The 19,585-nt window shown below is 45.0% G+C and overlaps 1 protein-coding gene across 7 annotated transcripts in view; it reads left to right on the forward strand.

The window, feature by feature from the left end:
• The first annotated feature begins 1,335 nt into the window (after positions 1-1,335).
• Positions 1,336-19,585, forward strand: part of GRIA4 (glutamate ionotropic receptor AMPA type subunit 4) — a 520,238-nt gene continuing 501,988 nt past the window's right edge. For 5 of the 7 annotated variants that reach the window (XM_063951550.1, XM_063951549.1, XM_063951551.1 and 2 more), the window contains exons 1-2: positions 1,336-1,859; positions 3,151-3,309. In XM_063951550.1, the coding sequence (XP_063807620.1) occupies positions 1,535-1,859; positions 3,151-3,309 (484 nt within the window). In that variant the 5' untranslated portion in view covers positions 1,336-1,534. The remainder of the gene's footprint in view (positions 1,860-3,150; positions 3,310-19,585) is intronic. The other 2 variants (XM_063951555.1, XM_063951556.1) reach the window with 2 other exon arrangements.

A 19,585-nucleotide genomic window follows, 5' to 3' on the forward strand; every position in this document is an offset into this window, starting at 1 on the left:
CAGAGCTCAGGCATTGGATGCAGTGGAACTTGGTCTCCAACATGGCTGCCCCCAGTGCTGCAGACACCCAAGAGCTCGCCCCTTCCCTGCCGGGACATACTGTCTCCTGGAAGCCGAACCATCACCTCCACCTGCTCCGAAGCATCTCTTCACGGCCGCACCGCCAGCAGCCAGATGGGCAAACCCCGGACCCTGGCACCGGAAATAAGCCCCAGGCTCATGACACCTACCTTGTCTGCACCAGTGTGATACATAATACAGGCAATGAGAATGCCGACAGGGGACAGGTTAATTATTTTACCCCTCCCCTATCCCCTACCTTAACTTTTGGGGTTGCAACTAGGGCTAAGATTTGAGGTTTGGCGGCTAGGGCTAAGAGTCCGAGGGTTGCGGTTAGGGCTGAGTCGGGGCCTGGCAGCTATGGCTAAACTCCACCCCCCTCTAGTGCCCTAAACCTAGAAGTGACTCCGATACTTACCTTTGGGATGTCTGCAGTCGGTGCTCCGGCGATGGGATTCTGAGTGGTGTCGGGATGCCAGCATCCCGACTACCCATAAGAACCCTAGGGCTCATTTATTGTGTGTAAATCTGGCTCTGGCACTAGCCTGTGCCTCCCTAGCCACTTACCTCACCGCACATCACTGGATAAATACATTTTTAATTTTATTTGAACCTAACATAAAGAAATAAAACTTTCATGCATAGAACTGTGCACACATCTGTATCGCTGTCCGTGGTGCTGAAACAATTCCTCACAAAACCTCCATAGCATGAATCCCTCCTATAACTAAAAGCCATGTGTTCATGACTGTTCATGTTTGCAAATGACTTCCCCTCCATTAACATGTAGCAAAGCTAAAAATGGCACCCACTTTACATGAATGCAATCAATATACAGTGTTCCTTTCATGACATGACATCTTTGCATTACACATAATGGCACCACAGTTATTCTAGTTACTACTACTTGAAAAATAATCACACACAAGCCTACTGTACTTCACACTGCCTTTTGGCAACGCAGGGGTTAAGAGACAGGCAAAATGCAGAAAGAAAAAAAAAAAACTACCTGCCAGACACATCCAGGACGTGTCCCCCCAGCCTGTGCATCCCCTCTCCAGTCCTACTGACATGTGTGAGCAGCTGAATGAGTGCCCGGACATACTGTAGTGATGGTGCACCCATCCAGATCCCCCCTGCATTTGGATAGGGAGACAGGAGACTTGGGTGCATAGTGTGGGAAGACAGAGCCCTTGACCTTGTCTAACCCCTTACTCCCCCCTAGCCAGGCTGGCTCACCCCCCCTGTAGAGCTAGTGGTGAAGCAGGGAGAGGCTTTTGCTGCAGTGGCTCTGTCTCTACTGCTGCTATAGGGAAAGCAGAGCAGACCTGTCTGCCTGCTCCAGGGGTGGGGGTGACACAACAGTCATCTCCTATACTGCCAGCATCCCATTCATGCAATTGCAGTGAGGCAGGGAGGCTGCAGGGAGAGAGAGGGTTGCATTGTGTGAGATGGGGGGAGAGTGGGATAGCGCATGTCTCATCTCTCAGTGCAGCCACTAGACCTCCCTCCACCACCAACTCCACCATCTTTGCATGTGCAAACCTCTCCAGCCGGACACCAGCTCTCCCGGGGCTATGGAGACTGCGGGAAACCTCATGCCCAGGATGGATTGCTAGACTGGCAGCGCCTGGCTTCCTTTCTCTGGTTGTGGCTTCAGCCTCGATGCTTTCCAGCAGCATCTAGAGAGAGAGAGAGAGAAAGAGAGAAAATGCGGATTATTGGGCAGGAGATTGTGGTTTTATTCTCTGGATTGTGGAGCATTGCGATGGGGGCCTTTCCTAGCAGCGTGCAAATAGGTGAGAGGCTGCCTGTGACTGGGATGGGGGGCACTTTGCACCAGGATGCTAATGGTTAAACTTAGATCTGTAGTATGGGGGGAGGGAGCTGCAGGTGCCTTATTGGAAATAACTTAATCATAGACCTCAAACTAGGCATTGAACCCCCTTACAGTTATACTGCACAGAAGAGCTGCTGCAGAACCTCTTTGATAGACAGTCTTACAGCAGTGACTCCCGTGCTTTACTGTAGTTCAGGTCTCCTGTGATTGACAGCTGAGCAGTAAGAGCTTCTGCAGCAGTCATCCTAGGAATAGCTACAGCAGGTGATCTACTATTGTGTTTTGTTCCTATGCATAAAATGACATCCCCCCCACCACCACCGACCCCCCCCCCCCCCCCCCTCCCCACCCCACCAGTGCCACCCTGGGCCTGCCCGCTCCTGTGTTATAGGGATGGTTTATATGCATGATCTGTGGATTCTGCAGTAGTTGAGCTGTCCTGTTCCTGTGCAATGTCTCCACATTATAGCTACAGTAGTTGGAAAGTTGTGTTGTCTGCACTGCATCCCTTACTTCATCTTTCATGATTTTGGAAACTACTATTTTAGCTGTTGTTTAATAAGGTGTGTGTGTGTGTGTGTGTGTGTGTGTGTGTGTGGGGGGGGGTTGCATCCAATAATCTTTGTTGCAGCTCAGGGCTGCATAATTTATCGCACTGTAGTTTAAAAAAAAGGAGGGGGGGGGGGTTTAATGAGATTCTGAAAGCAGGCTGACTTTTGTGCTCTATGTGCAATACGAGGCAGCTTCTGTTCATTCACACTGGGGACAGTAGTTCATTTAACTCCCTTGATGATGCATTAATTATCTACATTAACAAGGTGAACATTTGCCACATAGTAAATCCATTTATATCGGTGTGAATTTAACTGGATTGAGCGTATATTCTTTCAAATGTCACCAGTGACCATAGACGAGGGGAAGACAATCAAATACCACAATGCAGTAACTAACGCACATTCTAATTCATGGCATGTAGCCGGTAATATATAGCGGTGTAAGATGAGCAAATGAAATGATATTGCTGAATGATGTACAAGCACGAGTCCTGGATAAAAGCTGCGAGTCGTAGCAATGTGAAATGTGATCCAAAGCACTCAAAGCACATGTCAGCTATCGGTGCTTTAATTAACGGAGCAGTATGCTGTCAAACTTTATTACACCTGCATACAAAGAGCTGCTTAACTGTCTGCATGTCTGTGTTGAAAAACAGAAATACATTTTATTTGTGTGTGTGTGTGTTTTTTTTATAGGTGGGCTTTTCATTCGAAACACCGATCAGGAATATACTGCTTTTCGATTAGCAATTTTTCTCCATAACACCAGCCCCAACGAATCTGAAGCACTTTTTAATTTGATTCCTCATGTAGACAACATAGAAACGGCTAACAGTTTTGCTGTAACGAATGCCTGTAAGTATGCATTCCACTGCTGTGGAGAAGTTGAGAATTAATGGTGCAACACCTGGGCTACCGGTGGTAACATCGTCTTGTGTGGATAGAACATATGTAGAATTCATTTTTGGTATGGCCTGAGAATAAAAGCTGTAGGCATAAATACTTGTTAGCTTGTGACCTTACAGAATCCGCTTCCTTTCACTCTGCTGACTAATCAATTATGACATTTTCTTGGTAACGTAATGCAGTCAGAGGCAGGCCATTGGGGGTTGGGTGGGATAACAGCAGAGGTGGTATACAGTATATATATATATATATATATATACACACACACACATATATATATATATATATATGTACATTTATTTTTTTATATATATATATATATATATATATATACACAATTGAGATTCAATTCCACCCCTACTATAGAAGAGGTAGATGCTACTTGTGACATTTTCCCCTAAGTGTCCATGAAATACAGTATTTGTAGGCATTGGCGTGACTTGTGGGTTAAATAACAATTCTGCCCTAATCTCTAATTAGTGTTTTTTTATGTGCCTGTTAGGTTACATGTAATTACCAAAATGTAAAGGGACATTTGCTAACTACAAACCTGATGCTAAGCAGGCGACTGTATTTTTATTGCATGGATTTGTATGTGATAACACTGTGTCCTTTAATCGTGTCATTTTGTCCAAATACTTTGTTTCTGATGTGTATGCTGTATAAGCTGTGTCCTTCATTTAGCCTGTGTATATATTGTGATAGCCGCTAATTCTATAGAAGGGTCTTAAGTGTATGCAGCAGATACAGACAGCAGTGAAAGGATTGACATAACACAGATGCAGTTTTCAGTGTGTGACAATGCCTTAGTGTCATGCCTCTATTAAATAATAAAAAAAAAGATTTCTACAATTTGATATATACATATAATACAACAATCTGTCCATGTTAATGTTCATATTTGCTAAGAATTATTATTTAAGGAAAAACGAAGAGTGTAGATGGAAATGCAGCAGTGGGCGCCTTATTGTGTATGTACAATATATGTTTCGTCTTTTGAGAAGCTTTTGGTACAGTGGTTACTCAGTGGCCTGGAAATTAGGAAACCAGTGATGCGGAAGTTTATCTTTATAAGTAGGTTGACGCTAGAGCTTGATCTGCTGATGTCACTTAAGGCTGCCCCGGCTCTTATATTCTGGGTTATAAATGTCTGTTATCATCACATAATGCATATATCCCATGAATGTGTCTCTGCACATCCATATATAAGTGCCAAAGCCAGTTAGAATCTGCTGTACTTCGTTTCACAAAGGACACCAACTGGAACCACCACCCCTTACTGAGCTGTTATAGGCACAAGCAGTGTATTGTGTCTGGAAATGAATATTATTATTTGTAATTACTGTATTTTAGGATTTTGTATTTCACTCGGCAGTTTGTTACGTACAGTATTAAGGATATTTTTGGTAAATCCTCTGCCATAGAGGCTTTTATCCCTAGAGGAGGAAAAAGGCGAGCACGCAATATTCCCTTTGGTTGGAGCGTCCAGGACGCTAAAATTACTGTTTGTCACTTAAGATATACTATTCCAATTTCTTCATCCTCAAATAGTCAAAGCCCTTCCAGCTCAAGAGCAGACCACGGTATCTGCATTTTTATTGAGCGCCTCTCTCAAAGACTGGCCTAGCATTTATCCTACGATCTGCAGGAGAAGATTATCTCAGGCCTCAGAACAATGTGCAATATATTTTAATACGTCTAGAAGGTAATGAACTGGCCTTAGAGCAAATCACATGTTCAGTAACAAACAGTAAATCACCCTCCCCTTCAATACCTGCTTTATTATGCATGGCATAGGGGTTTAAAGACATGCTATCATATAAATGTTGTTCAATTTTATTTATGCGTAAGCACATCTCTGTGAAGTGTTACATGCTTTCATTGGCTGTAAGTGGATTTCATTGGCTGTAAGTGGATTTTTTTTTTTATATGTGTCCGATTCTTAGTTATTTTGTAGGAATTATCTCTATAGATTTGCCAAAAAAGGGATTTTAGTTTATAGACATCTACTCATATTAATACTTTTATAGTAAGCCCCCTTTCCCATAAATGTTTTCAACCCCATGGTTGATACTTGTATGGATCATTCCTTGTGGTGTTGGTAGGTTATACCCCTTTTCGACTTGCTAGCACGGGTCGCAGCCGGGAGCCTGACACGGCTGCGACCTGTGCCAGAGCCCTCTTATACACTGAGACCACCAACCCGACATATTGCCGGGTTGGTGATGCTGCTGCTGACGTGGCAGGGGCGGCGCTGGGAGATCACATGATCTCCCAGCGCCGCCCTTTCCGGGTTGAACACGTGTTCAATCCGGCAAGCTACCCGGGTAGGATTCCCGGATCACTTGATCCGGGAATTTGCAGGGGGGGCCGTTTCCACTAGAAAAAAACACGGGTAAATGCGCCCCCCCGCGCATTTACCCGTGTTTTTAGAGCTAGTGGAAAAGGGTTATTATTGGACAACTTTGCAGCCAGCAATTTGGTGGCATGCTGATGCTGGGGAATGTATTCAGCCTTCTAAAGAGTGGAGAAGAGAGTCAGTGGAGAAGTTGCCCATATCATCCAATCAGTGGCTAGATAGCACTTATCAAGCACACTCTATATACAGTAATAGTAGGTACAGTAGTAACTGATTGGTTGCTATGGGCAACTTCTCCACCGGTTCACTTCTCCGCTCTTTAGAAGGTCTGAGACATCCCCCCTATAATACAAAAGTGTCATAGACCCTGAAATTCTAAATCTTCCTGCCAGCAAAGTTACGAGGAAATAACTGTTACAAAGGCACTGGCCGGTGAGTATCTACTAAACCGGATAGTGGCTGGACATCAGACCTTCTCTTTCTGCTTGTGTCCTCATCCTGTACATCTAGTTCAGTGCACCATGCATAGCGAGATGCTAGGCGCGAGTAAGCTTCCAGATCCCGTGCAACTCTGCTGATGTCGGGCGTCTTTTAGGCGCAACGCAATGTGGCTAGGACGCAGCAGGAGACTGTGCTGATTAATTTGATATTAAACACTTGTTTATTTGGCAAGCAAGATGCAAAAAAGACGCTCAATGTTAGCAGAGTCTCGCTGGACATGGCGCGCTGAGAGGGCCAGTTTGGTGCAACTGCAGCAGTGATGTACAGATATCTTTGCTGCACTCACGCCAAACATCCCCTCTTGGCACGCCAGGCCGAGTGAGAATATTATAGCACCGGGCGTCTGTTTAGTCTTTTTCTTGCCGAAAATGTCTCTTATTCGTATATCTGTGTGCGACTGAGTCTCTGAATCTGTAAGCGCAGTGCTACAATGTAGCAGCCGCAGCTTTTTTCCAACACAAGTTCTGTTCCTGCCCCGTATACAGACACTGTCACACACAATATACAAATATTACATATCACATTACTCAGCATAGTCTCCCTGTGAACCCTAGACATGATGTGAATAAGATGATTTTTTGACAAAAAAAAAAAAGATGCCCGACATTTGCACGGGACCTGGCGGCTCACTCACGCCAGGCATTTCCCGCTTCATGGCATACTGAGGCTGGATGTAGCTGTGAGGGGTGGTCTTCAGTATGCCGACTGTCGGGATCCCAGCGCACAGTATACCGGTGCCGGAATCCAGACAGCCGGCATACCGACAGATTTTCTCCCTTGTGGGGGTCCACGACCCCCCTGGAGGGAGAATAAATAGTGTGGTGCGCGTAGCGAGCCACCATGCCCGCAGCATGGTGAGCGCAGCGAGCCCGCAAGGGGCTCATTTGCGCTCGCCACGCTGTCGGTATGCCGTCGGTCGGGCTCCTGGCGCCGGTATGCTGGTCGCCGGGAGCCCGGCCGCCGGCATACCATACTACACCCGCTGTGAGAACATATCTGTAAATGTGTTTGAAACAGGATCCAAGAAGCTTACTTCTGTTACGAGTTTCCACAGTCCATAGCAACATCTAGGTTCTTTCTACAGGTACATTTTATTTATTCTGTTTAGATGGCAACGCAAGGCTTGATTTTCCTGATTGGCCCATGTCATTGGCAGCATCATTGCTCAGTTCGGCCACACACATGGTTCTTTGGGATCCAGTGGCCAGATGTAGTTATAATTTCCAGCCATAAATTCGCAGTAACTAACATTCTGTATCGCTGCTTATTGCAGCAATAGACATTGTTGTGCCACCACCATTTCAATGTTGAAGAACATGGCACAAAACATCCTCTCCGGTGATATAGTTATTCCTTTTGCCATCAGTGTATTGCTGCAGCGGAGGAGGACGGGATTATATCCTATTCACACAATGCACTTGAGCTGCTGATGTTGGTGAGGGATCCAGTGAAGCCTTTCCAGCATTGCTAGCAGGGATGTGTGGTGAGCTAAATGGTTCAGGAGGCACGTCACTGATTGCTACATCCCATGTAAAAGAAAAGTAACGCCATTATTGATGTATTTACAAATTTTGCCATCCCCATAGAGGTATAGGGGGTCATTCCGACCCGATCCCATGCTGCATTTGTTCGCAGCGGTGCGATCGGGTCAGAACTGCGCATTTGCCAGCGCCGCAGTGCGCCGGTGCATGCCAGATGGCCAAAGGTCGTCGTTGCCTAGCGATTGCCTCTGCCTGATTGACAGGCAGAGATGGTCGCTGGGCGGGAGGGGGCTGGACGGCGGCGCGTCCGGCCAACGCAGGCGTGGCCGGACCATAAGGGGAGCGAGCCGCGGTGACTGCGTGACGTCACATGCAGCTGCTGTGACCTGGGCAGTGAAGAGGTTCTTCCAGCCAGCCGCAGGAGGTACTCCTGAAATGCAAAAGTGCTTTTGCACTTCTTGGGGGGGGGAGCGGCACTGACATGCGGGGCGGACTAGCCCTGTGCTGGGCATCCCCCCGGATGTCTGAGTGCCTGATCGTAACTGTGCTAAATTTAGCACAGCTACGATCAACTCTGAATGACCCCCATAGTCAGGGCCATCTAAATGTAGAGGGCACACTGGGCAGGTGGCCAGGGCACCACAATTCTACGGGGCCTTCGAGCATGATTGGGCTGATCCAGAGGGCATTTGTCTCCCGAGCTGGTGCTTCCGGACCTTCTTGGGAGGAAGGTAGAAAATGTTGCCTGGCTGCTCTGATTGTGAATGACACCCAATCAGAGCAGATGGGCATCCTTTTCTACCTTCCTCCCAGGCTGCAGCCAGACAGCAAATGACTGTCAGCTTGCTGATTGGTGGATGGTTGGAGCTATCCAGCAATCAGAGTGCTGACAGCCATACACTTATGGAAGCATGTGGAGAGACGTTTGTTTGTTTGTTTTTTATTCACTTGTATGGGTGGGTAGGGTTCCCAGTGATGCATTGCTTTGCCAAGGGCCTTCATTAGCATTTATTAGCAGTCACTTAATGTATATAATGCACACATATTACATAGCACTTTATCACATGGACACACAGCAGGGTAATTGTATTTGTAAGATGCCAGTTTACCCACTGGTATATTGTTGGGGGATTCAGTATAAATTACCGACGTCTGGGATGCCAGCCATCAGTATACCGACAAAGGGATCCTGGCCGTCAGTATGCCGGCAGTGGGGCGAGCGCAAAGAGTCCCCTTGTGGGCTGGGCGGCTCGCTGCACGCGCCACAGGTTCTATTCCCACTCTATGGGTGTCACGGAATAGCCCCTGTAAGCCGGCTGTCGATATTGTCAGTAGTCGGGATTCCGACTGGCGGCAATTAACTGTATCCCTTGTTGGGATGTGGGAGGAAACCCATACAAACACAGAAAGCATACAGACTCCATAGAGAGAGTGCCTTTTTCAGGAACTGAACTCATGACTTCAGCTCTGTGAGGCAGTGATACTAACCACTACGCCAACCATGTTGTCACAAACTGTGATGTAGGTTGTACATATTTAAATAAAATGCATACCCAAGTTCTAGTGTGGTAAGTACTCTGACACTGGTCGTGTCACATTATATCTGCCATATGACATCACTGTTTATGTGTGGCGCTAGGGGTAAATTGCTGGCATTAAATGTCCCTCTGACAGACTTTTCTCGACTTACAATATTCTTCAGCATTCCTTGTATATTGATGCTATGTTGGTAACTATACCTCTCTCCTTAAAAATCTTCCCTGCTTGATGTAATATCCCCTATACCTTTATGCATTATATTTTATATTTATTTTGAGCTATATTCTTTTTGCACTATCAATACATAATATACAATAGTCTGTTATATATGACCACATTCCCTATAAGTATCAGCTTCCGTAAAGCAAAACTTTCTGAAGCTTGTACTCGATAGGCAACCCCATCTATATTCTGTATGGGCTTCTCTCCACATAAGTCCCCAGGAGGAATCCGATAAGAGCTGTCCTTTGGAATTCCTTTCATCGCAAAGGAGAGCTCTTATCGGAAAAGCTTTTCTTTGCCTAAATAATCCCAAATCTCTATGCGTACAGGGTTAATAAATGCAACCATGTATGCGGTAAGTGATGGGGTGTATCTTATTCAAATTACAATGCTTGATACATCCCACCCCAACAATAACTTTCTAGTTTCCTGTCTTCTGTATGTTTTATTTGGATGCGGTTAAGATTAAGACTGTCGGTAACCCAGCAGTCGGAATATCGGTTAGGGGGTAGGGGAGAACATACCTCGCCCAGTCGGGATTTTAAAGATCGGGATGCCAGTGGCGGTATTGTGTCCTCCGGCATGAACCCGTTTTATTTAACGCTTTAACAGTTGATCAGAATATCTACAGTACTGAAATTGCCACAATAAGAATATAAATACATTTTGTTCTTACATCCACAATCCACAACTACTGTAATTATTGTAAGAGTCCCATCTGTTGTGGAGGTCATTCCGAGTTGTTCGCTCGCAAGGCGATTTTAGCAGAGTTGCTCACGCTAAGCCGCCGCCTACTGGGAGTGAATCTTAGCATCTTAAAATTGCGAATGAAGTAATCGCAATATTGCGATTACACACCTCGTAGCAGTTTCTGAGTAGCTTCAGACTTACTCGGCATCTGCGATCAGTTCAGTGCTTGTCGTTCCTGGTTTGACGTCACAAACACACCCAGCGTTCGCCCAGACACTCCTCCGTTTCTCCGGCCACTCCTGCGTTTTTTCCGGAAACGGTAGCGTTTTTTCCCACACGCTCATAAAACGGCCTGTTTCCGCCCAGTAACACCCATTTCCTGTCAATCACATTACAATCGCCAGAACGATGAAAAAGCCGTGAGTAAAATTACTAAGTGCATAGCAAATTTACTTGGCGCAGTCGCAGTGCGGACATTGCGCATGCGCATTAAGCGGAAAATCGCTGTGATGCGAAGATTTTTACCGAGCGAACAACTCGGAATGAGGGCCTTAGTTGTTAGTTGCTAGGTCTGGAGCTGGTGGAGAGATTCCAGCATTTCATCAGTTAGACTTTCCATCTCCTTCCGTGATTCTGGCTCGGATGTGGTACTGTTGTAAGATAAATGTTTTGTTCCATCTTGTCACTCTTCCTAGTGAATATGGTGCTGGTGATGCTATCTTGTATGATAGATGGATCGCCTAATTCAATTTCAAGGTCTCCTTGCTGGTTTGCCTGTGTTTCGGAATGAGCTTGTTTCTCAGGCTGAACCAAAATGTGAGCTTTTTTTCAATCACAACAGTTCTGCTGATTGTTTACTTGTTGCTAGTTTGGTGCCAGGACTATAACTAGGGTGGTGCGGATGGTGCTCAGCATGCAGCACATATGCCCTGTGGGCGGAGAACCGGCTCTCCCAACTCATTCCCACAGTGACCTGCACCGAGGAGCCCATGGCATTTGGGCAGGCAGCATGACTGGAGAGTCCGGACTCGGGAGAGTGAGCTCAGGCAGGCCAGCAGCTAAGTGAGCACTGAGTCTGATGCCACTGACGTCCGGAGAGCCTACACACTGAGTACAGGGCCAGGCAGCAGCAGTGAGGGACCAGTGCAGGTGCAGCACCCAGTGACAGTGTACCCCCACCCCTGTCCTCAGTCACAGAGATTGGGTGGTGAATGCTGTACCGCTGTACAATGTTATCAATATTAAAACTATATAATCAGTGAATCATGACATCCTTGTGGGGGGGGGGGGGGGGGAGTGGAGATTATTAAGAAAGGTTATGTTATATATAACTAAAAGAGAGGCATAGGGACGGGGGCTTTGGGGGTTAGTAATGGCCAGGTAAAGTTATTCTAAATTTAGAGAGAGTGAAGCAAAGAGAGGGGGGGGGGGGGGGGATAACGGACAGTAGTGTGTGGTGTAATGTGACTAACGGGCACTCCTGTGCGGTGTAATGTGAATAGGTACTATTCTGTGGCCACGCCCCTTCCCCATGAAGTCATGCCCCTCCCTGTATTTTTGTCTCCCAATGAAGGCGCGCACTGTCCCTATTGTAAATATGGGGGGTGGCACCAATTCTCTTTCTGGCACAGGGCATCAAAATGTCTAGATACAAAATATCTAGGTTGGTGTAGAAGTCTCCTGACCGCCGGTCACGCATACCCAACCCAGATGGGACAGTAGGGCCATAAAGAGTACAGTAAGAGCCTGTTTGTATAATTACGACACAAGTAGATGTACAGTAGATGCATCTAATGAGACGCATCTTAGTAGGCTTATCTCATAGGTATTGGTCTGGTGCACTCATGATGACGACTGTCAGACACATTTTCTATCCACTTCTGATTTACTGATTGTGTATTGACCTCTCTAGCAGTACCTAATTCATTGGCGTGGCTGCTATCCTATATGAGGTTGTGCACCTATGACTTAGCTTACTACTTGAGCCACTACTGGAACATTATTCCCATTTAAAGCTTAATTTGGATAGCCATAGATGTGGAGGTGTCTGTATTGCATTACATTTTATACTATTTATTAATAACTGTCAGGACACTCAATATTTTTTGAATTATAGTGTCCATTTTAATTAAATGTAGTAGTATATTTGATAGAGTCGCCTAGTGTTAATTGGATATAAAAGTCTAATTTAGTTTTCATTTTAAAATGGGAAGCTAGCAGAGAGAAGTGCCGCAACAGAAGCTGAGCTTCAGTTCCGGAGCACTGCTCCTTTCCGATGTCACATCCACTCCAGCTCCTGTGTTCAGTTTTGCACCATCTTAACTGATGAGATGAAGTCCAGCTCTAGGTGTAAACTCTGACTCCAAGCTCTAGCCATCCCTTCTATTTACAAGCTATTAGATACTCAGGTGCATTCATTGAGGGCAAACCTCCATACATTCATTGTCTGTTCCTTTCCGTACATGCATCACTGATTGGACAGCTGTATGCTGTGTGTTCAGTACATAGTGAATTTTAATGCCGTTTAAAATGTAGTATTTAAGTGGTTTGTCCACTGTGAAGCCAGAGCAGCCTCAGTACCTCCCAACATGACCCAATCCAAGAGCGCTCTGTTCCTGGACTTCCCACTTAATTTATAACTGCCGTCACTTGTGTTATTTGATAACTACTGTAGGTTATGAAAGGTGTTTCAATACAGGTGATGCCAATCATAAATTAAGAGGGAAGTCCACGAACAGAGCATTTTTGTTCCTCCTGGAATGGGTCACGTTGGGAGCATACTTGCCTACCCTCCCGGAAGCTGTGGGAGACACCCAATTTTTAAGGTAGTCCTCCGCAGCCCCGGAAAGGTATGTAGCTCTCCCGCATCCTGCCCACTTCCTAGTGAAGCAGGAAGGATGAGAATTAAAGCATTAAAAACAAGCAGTGCTGGTCTAAAGGGGGTGGGGCTAAAAGACATGAATTATGCCATTTAGCCCCGCTCCTCAGACCCACGAATCATGGGCATTTCCCCGTCTTGGGGCCAGGCCTGATGAAGTGACAGTCTGACCCCGCCCCCTGAAGAGACCTGGTGTGTTTCCTCTCCATTCTTCTCCCGTAGAGGAGAAATAAGAGGTAGGCAAGTATGGTTGGGTGGTATATGAATATATGTGATCAACATTCATTTAAAATGCTGCATTAGCAACTTTTGGAGTAATAAGAATTAATTAATTATGAAATTTAACAATATTATGTGGGGGGGGGGGTTAGCTGGGAGATGTCACACTGGCATAGAATGGCAATACTGTGTGTAAAGTAAAGACATATCTTATTTTTCTGTAAATGGCAGTGATTTAATGTTAGTGCTGGAATGGCTAAACACAAAAGTCTGCTGATACTATTAACTGGGTAGTACTGTAGATGTACTAAAATGTTGTTATTTTGAACTAATGGGTACATGTACTAAGCAGTGATAAAAGTGGAGAAGTGAGCCAGTGGAGAAATTGCCCATGGCAACCAATCAGCTGCTCTGTATACGATTATAGTATGCAAATTATAAATGTTACGTCAATGCTGATTGGTTGCCATGGGCCATGGGCAACTTCTCCACTGGCTCACTTCTCCACTTGAATCATTGTTTAGTACATGCACCCCTAAATCCCAAAATGTAAATAAAAATTGAAGGTGAAATGCATTAGCGTGATTAAAGTTTTGTTAGGCGGTATGATGGCGTTTTCCACTGCCATAACAAGCAGTGAAATAAACATGTGAAATCCATTAGACATTTGGTGAAAGATGCTGACATACAGATGTGTACTCATACATCCAGTCTCAATACGCCATGCAGTGAGAGATGCCTGGTGTGAATGAGCCGCCAGATCCCGTGAAACTCTACTAACGTTGGGCATCTTTTTTGCTGAATGTACGTCTTAGTCACATTGCGAATAGGACGCACAAAGAGACTGCGCTGATTAATTTAATATGTAACACTTGTATATTTGGTGTCTTTGAGTCTGTACATGGAGCAGAACAGAACTTAAGGTGTGTACACACGGTTAGATAAATTTGTAAGATTCTAACTATAGTCAAAATCTTAAGGAAAGTTAGTGCATATCTCAAGGTGTTAGGCAGTTTGCGATCCCGATGCACACTCCCGCAGGGACGGTATCGTAAGGCTAGACAGACTGTGCAGGCAAGTCAGTCTTGACTATCTAGTGTATTATCTAGTACAAAGTATAGTCAAAATTGGCACTGAGTCAAAATCGTACATAGACAAAATTGAAAGTACAGATAGTCAAAATCGGTGCTCTGGGCTGTGGAGTTCAAGGGAAAAGCGCATAGTCAAAATTGGCCATAGCATGGATCTCACCGTGTGTACACACCTTAATACTGGAAAAAAGCTGCAGCTGCTACATTGTAGCACTTCATATACAGATTCAGAGACTCAGTCGCACATAGATATACAAGTGTCATATATGATATTAATCAGCCTCCTTGTGCATCCTAGTCACATTGTCTTACGACTAAGATGTATTTTCGGCAAAAAAGAAGCAAAAAATATGCTCAGTGCTAGAAGATTATTACACGACCTGGCGTGCCAAGAGGGGCTGCTTGGTGTGACTGCAGCTAAGCTTCATGAGGACATATCTATAGGACAAAAAGAGCAAATGGCAAAGCATAACGTGTCAGTTATTTTAAAATGTTAATTAAGTCCAAAAAGCTAAACCTATACTGCCCAGCCACAGTTTCCAGCTACTAGGGAGTTGTATGCTTACCAGTATCCTTCCACAAGTGTACTGACATTAGCACTTTTCCTTCTTATGCCAATATTGATATCTTCCTACTTAAACATCTTTTTTATACGGCCTGAAATGAATTAACACTTCAGTTATTTCAGATATTACTTTGTTCAATGATGTAATCTGTTGCTGTGTTACTTGTGGTGGATTCTATTTTACTAATGGAGTAACAGTGGAACCATTGGCTGGTCTGTATTTCTTGGTAATAACTAGATTAGGACTGTTCAGGGTTCACTGAACACTTTTGGAGTAACTAGTGTTCACTATATGACAGCGGGGTAAACACTTTTAATGAGTGGAGAAGCTGGCTGTACAACTAGACAGCTTTCCCATTAGCATGTATCAAGTACATTATATAACATGATAGGTAGAAGTTGGTAGGTTACATCTCCCCATATACCACCAAAAAGCAATATACTATTAATTATACGTTCCATTTGTTCATAATTAAAACTATGAACTCTACAAAAACTGTTTAAAGATCGCTGACATACATATACCGCCTTATATATACCGTACAACATACTTCGGCTGCACACTGTTCTGTGCACTCACCTAAACACATAGATTTTCTTTAAACATTGACAGACATTATTGCACATGAATAATTTAAAATGGATTTCATTCTGAAAATCTATCAGAGACAAGCATATTAATTTGTGCTAATACTATATGTCTCATAGGTGGTGATTCTTTATGAAAACAATTGATTGGATGCGTTTAGTGCTAAAATCAATACCAAATTAAGTACTGGACAGTGTCCTGTGAGTACTGGTAGAGTCAGGGGTCTAACAGGCTCTCCACGCAGATGCACATCAGTATCTGCAAATTAGTTATTTTTCATTCGTCTGGTGAAATGTAAGTAAAAAATTATATACATACATATATATATATATACACATATATACTGTATATATGGGAATGGGTTATAAAGCTGGGGTAGCATGTCCCCTCCTAGCTGTAAAAGAACCAGGCGGCACCCCTTGGCTTTTGCAAAAAGTAGAAATAAGCTGTATTAAGCAAACTATTTGTGCATTTTAATTTTACAGCGTAGCATCTTGAGAAAAACACCAGAAGGGCGTTGAATTGTTGGTAGACTGCACTATACTTGTTTATTTCTGATCACATGTTTTCTTAATACAGCTTATTTCTACTTTTTGCAAGAGCCAAGGAGTGCCGCCTGGCAGAGCCGGATTAAGGGGGGTGCCCAGGGGTCAGTACCCCAGGCCCCCCCGTCTTAAGGGGCCTACCGGCCGGAGCTCTGCACCGCTCTTCAGGTTGTCAGGGCAAGGGGGATCCACGCTCCCGGGGGAGGAGTGCGGCTGTGCATGCGGCTTCCTCCCCCCTCCTCTCAGGCAGCACGGTCAGGGACTGAGTCAAGCAACCTCCAGCCTTCGCTGCTGCCAGGAGAGATGCTGCTGGCAGCGGAGGCTGGAGATTGCTTGACTAAGTCCCCAGCCGTGCTGCCTGAGAGGAGGGGGGAGGAAGCCGCATGCACAGCTGCACTCCTCCCCCAGCAGCGTGGATCCCTCCTGCCCCGGCAGCCTTGTGTCTTCTCTTCTCCCCCTGCTGCCTGTGACCAGGGAAGGAGCTGCTGGTGGACGGCGGGGGAGGCCCTCCCGTCTTGGGTGCCCTGGTTCTCTCACAGCTAGGAGGGGATATGCTACCCCAGCTTTAGAACCCATCCCCTTCTATATACATGGAGGAAGGCTCCCGGGTGGATAATATTAAGGAACGGGAGTTCCATAAATATATATGGATATATACAGTTGTGCTCATAAGTTTACATACCCTAGCAGAATTTGTGTTTTTCTGGCCATTTGTCAGAGAATATGAGTGATAACTCACAAACTTTTTTTGATTGAGAATGGATATGATATAGGTGGAAGGGTGAAAACATTAGTCTGCATGGCTCTCCCCTGCTTCCAAGCATGCCTTTGACAGAACCGTCTTAGATTGGGTGAGTCTTTTGGAGCCCAAAAACATAACCTGATGAAAAAAGATGTCAACATCAGAACAACATTAAAAAGATAGCCAGAGCAGGTTAGGTGATGAGAAGTAATTTGACCTACAGCTGCAGCACCCCCTAAACATGACATTTTACAAACTTCCACTGTCTTTCAGCACGAGCTCTGGTGGCAGTCATTATTCCCCCAAGTTGGAAGGTGCTCCTTGGAGCAGGACCCTCTTCCCTCCTGTTCTCACAGCCCTCTTCTCTCACACTTCAATTACAGCTCTCTCCTACTCAACAACTGTCTATGGGGGGTAATTCCAAGTTGATCGCAGCAGGAAATTTTTTAGCAGTTGGGCAAAACCATGGGGGTAATTCCAAGTTGATCGCAGCAGGATTTTTTTTAGCAATTGGGCAAAACCATGTGCACTGCAGGGGAGGCAGATATAACATGTGCAGAAAGAGTTAGATTTGGGTAGGTTATTTTGTTTCTGTGCAGGGTAAATACTGGCTGCTTTATTTTTACACTGCAATTTAGATTGCAGATTGAACACACCACACCCAAATCTATCTCTCTCTGCACATGTTATATCTGCCTCCCCTGCAGTGCACATGGTTTTGCCCAATTGCTAACAAAAATCCTGCTGCGATCAACTTGGAATTACCCCCCATGTGCACTGCAGGGGGGGCAGATATAACATGCGCAGAGAGAGATAGATTTGGGTGTAGTGAGTTCAATCTGCAATCTAAATTGCAGAGTAAAAATAAAGCAGCCAGTATTTACCCTGCACAGAAACAAAATAACACACCTAAATCTAACTCTCTCTGCACATGTTATATCTGCCTCCCCTGCAGTGCACATGGTTTGGCCCAACTGCTAAAAAATTTCCTGCTGCGATCAACTTGGAATTACCCCCTATACCCGCATCTCCTCTAGCTCGTAATTGTTCATCTGTTCAAATGGCTGCCCGCCCCTAGCAGTACGCCGATTACTCCTGAGCTTCCTTACATCTCAGCTGTAGTGTGTACTGAGAACTTTGGAGCTAATTGTTACCTGTGCTCTGTTTTAGTTTTACCCCTTTTCCACTAAAGCACAAGTCGCAGCCGTGTCGCCTGACACGGCTGCAACCCGTGCTACAGCCCCTTTTGAACAGCACTACTACTGACGCGGCAGGGGCGGCGGGCTGCCCTCCCTATACACTGTGAACGGGAGCCGTGTCGCCTCGACGTGGCACCCGTTCACACTAGACAGCTAGCCGGGTTGAACACATGTTCAACCCGGCTAGCTACCCGGGTAGGATTCCCGGATCACTTTTCCACTAGGGCAAAACACAGGTAAATGCGTGCCCCCGCACATTTACCCGTGTTTCTAAGAGCTAGTGGAAAAGGGGTATTAGTCAGTTACTGTAATGTTAGGTTCTGTGTACCCTGTGTTGTTCTGTGTTCCGTATGTACGGCGCTGCGAACCACTGGGGGCGCCTTTATAAATAAAATGTAATAGTTATAATTATGAACCTCAAGAACCTTGATAAAACCATGTTGAGCATCAGGGGGAATGGTGAAATTTCAACATCATTATATACTGTATATACTGTAATATATAACTTACGTGATATAAAAAAGTTTTTTTCAAACTTAAATTAATCTTGAACTTATGTAAATTAGTAGTTTTGTTTTCTATTGGTATTTATACAGACACCGCTGCTTCTCACCAGCGCATCTATTTTATTTGAACCAATGTTTTAAAATCTTTTGTTCATTGGCTGACGTGATGCCATATTCACTGTCCTGTGGCGCCTTATCGGTATTTAAGGATAGATAAAAACTGGGAGAGCTTGTAGAAAAGGTCTGTTCTACTTCCATCACTCCTACAATAGGGACATGTGGTCTCCTAGTTACTTGTGAGGACAAAGACTAATAGCTGCGCTTGGAATGTGGGCAGGTCGCCAAAAAATTTGTGAGTTGCCCTTTTACGAAAACAGTCAGCCTCATTTACAAGTTTCCATACTGGAGAAAAGTTTGGCATCAAATGGTTATTTTGATAAAAAAAAAGTACCTGGTGTATTTAATATTAAGCAAATGTGGTTTGCAGTATGTGGGTAAAAAATGCTTTAAATAACTTACCATTTGTGTGGGATTTTCATGTATTTTGGTAACAAATTTATTGCAGTATACCTGATATTTAAATTGGGTTCTAGGAAACCTATGGGTCTTAGGGGGTAATTCAGAGTTGATCGCAGCACCAAATTTGTTAGCAGTTGGGCAAAACCAGGTGCACTGCAGGGGGGGGCAGACATAACATGTATAGAGAGAGTTAGATTTGGGTGGGGTGTGTTCAAACTGAGGCCCTCATTCCGAGTTGTTCGCTCGCTAGCTGCTTTTAGCAGCATTGCACACGCTAAGCCGCCGCCCTCTGGGAGTGTATCTTAGCATAGCAGAATTGCGAACGAAAGATTCGCATAATTGCGAATAGAAATTTCTTTGCAGTTTCTGAGTAGCTCGGGACTTACTCTGCCACTGCGATCAGTTCAGTCAGTTTCATTCCTGGTTTGACGTCACAAACACACCCAGCGTTCGCCCAGACACTCCCCCGTTTCTCCAGCCACTCCCGCGTTTTTCCCAGAAATGGCAGCGTTTTTCCGCAGACACCCATAAAACGGCCAGTTTCCGCCCAGAAACACCCACTTCCTGTCAATCACACTCC

The sequence above is a fragment of the Pseudophryne corroboree genome, chromosome 2 (genome assembly GCF_028390025.1).
Source record: "Pseudophryne corroboree isolate aPseCor3 chromosome 2, aPseCor3.hap2, whole genome shotgun sequence".
Classification (NCBI taxonomy): Eukaryota; Metazoa; Chordata; class Amphibia; order Anura; family Myobatrachidae; genus Pseudophryne; species Pseudophryne corroboree.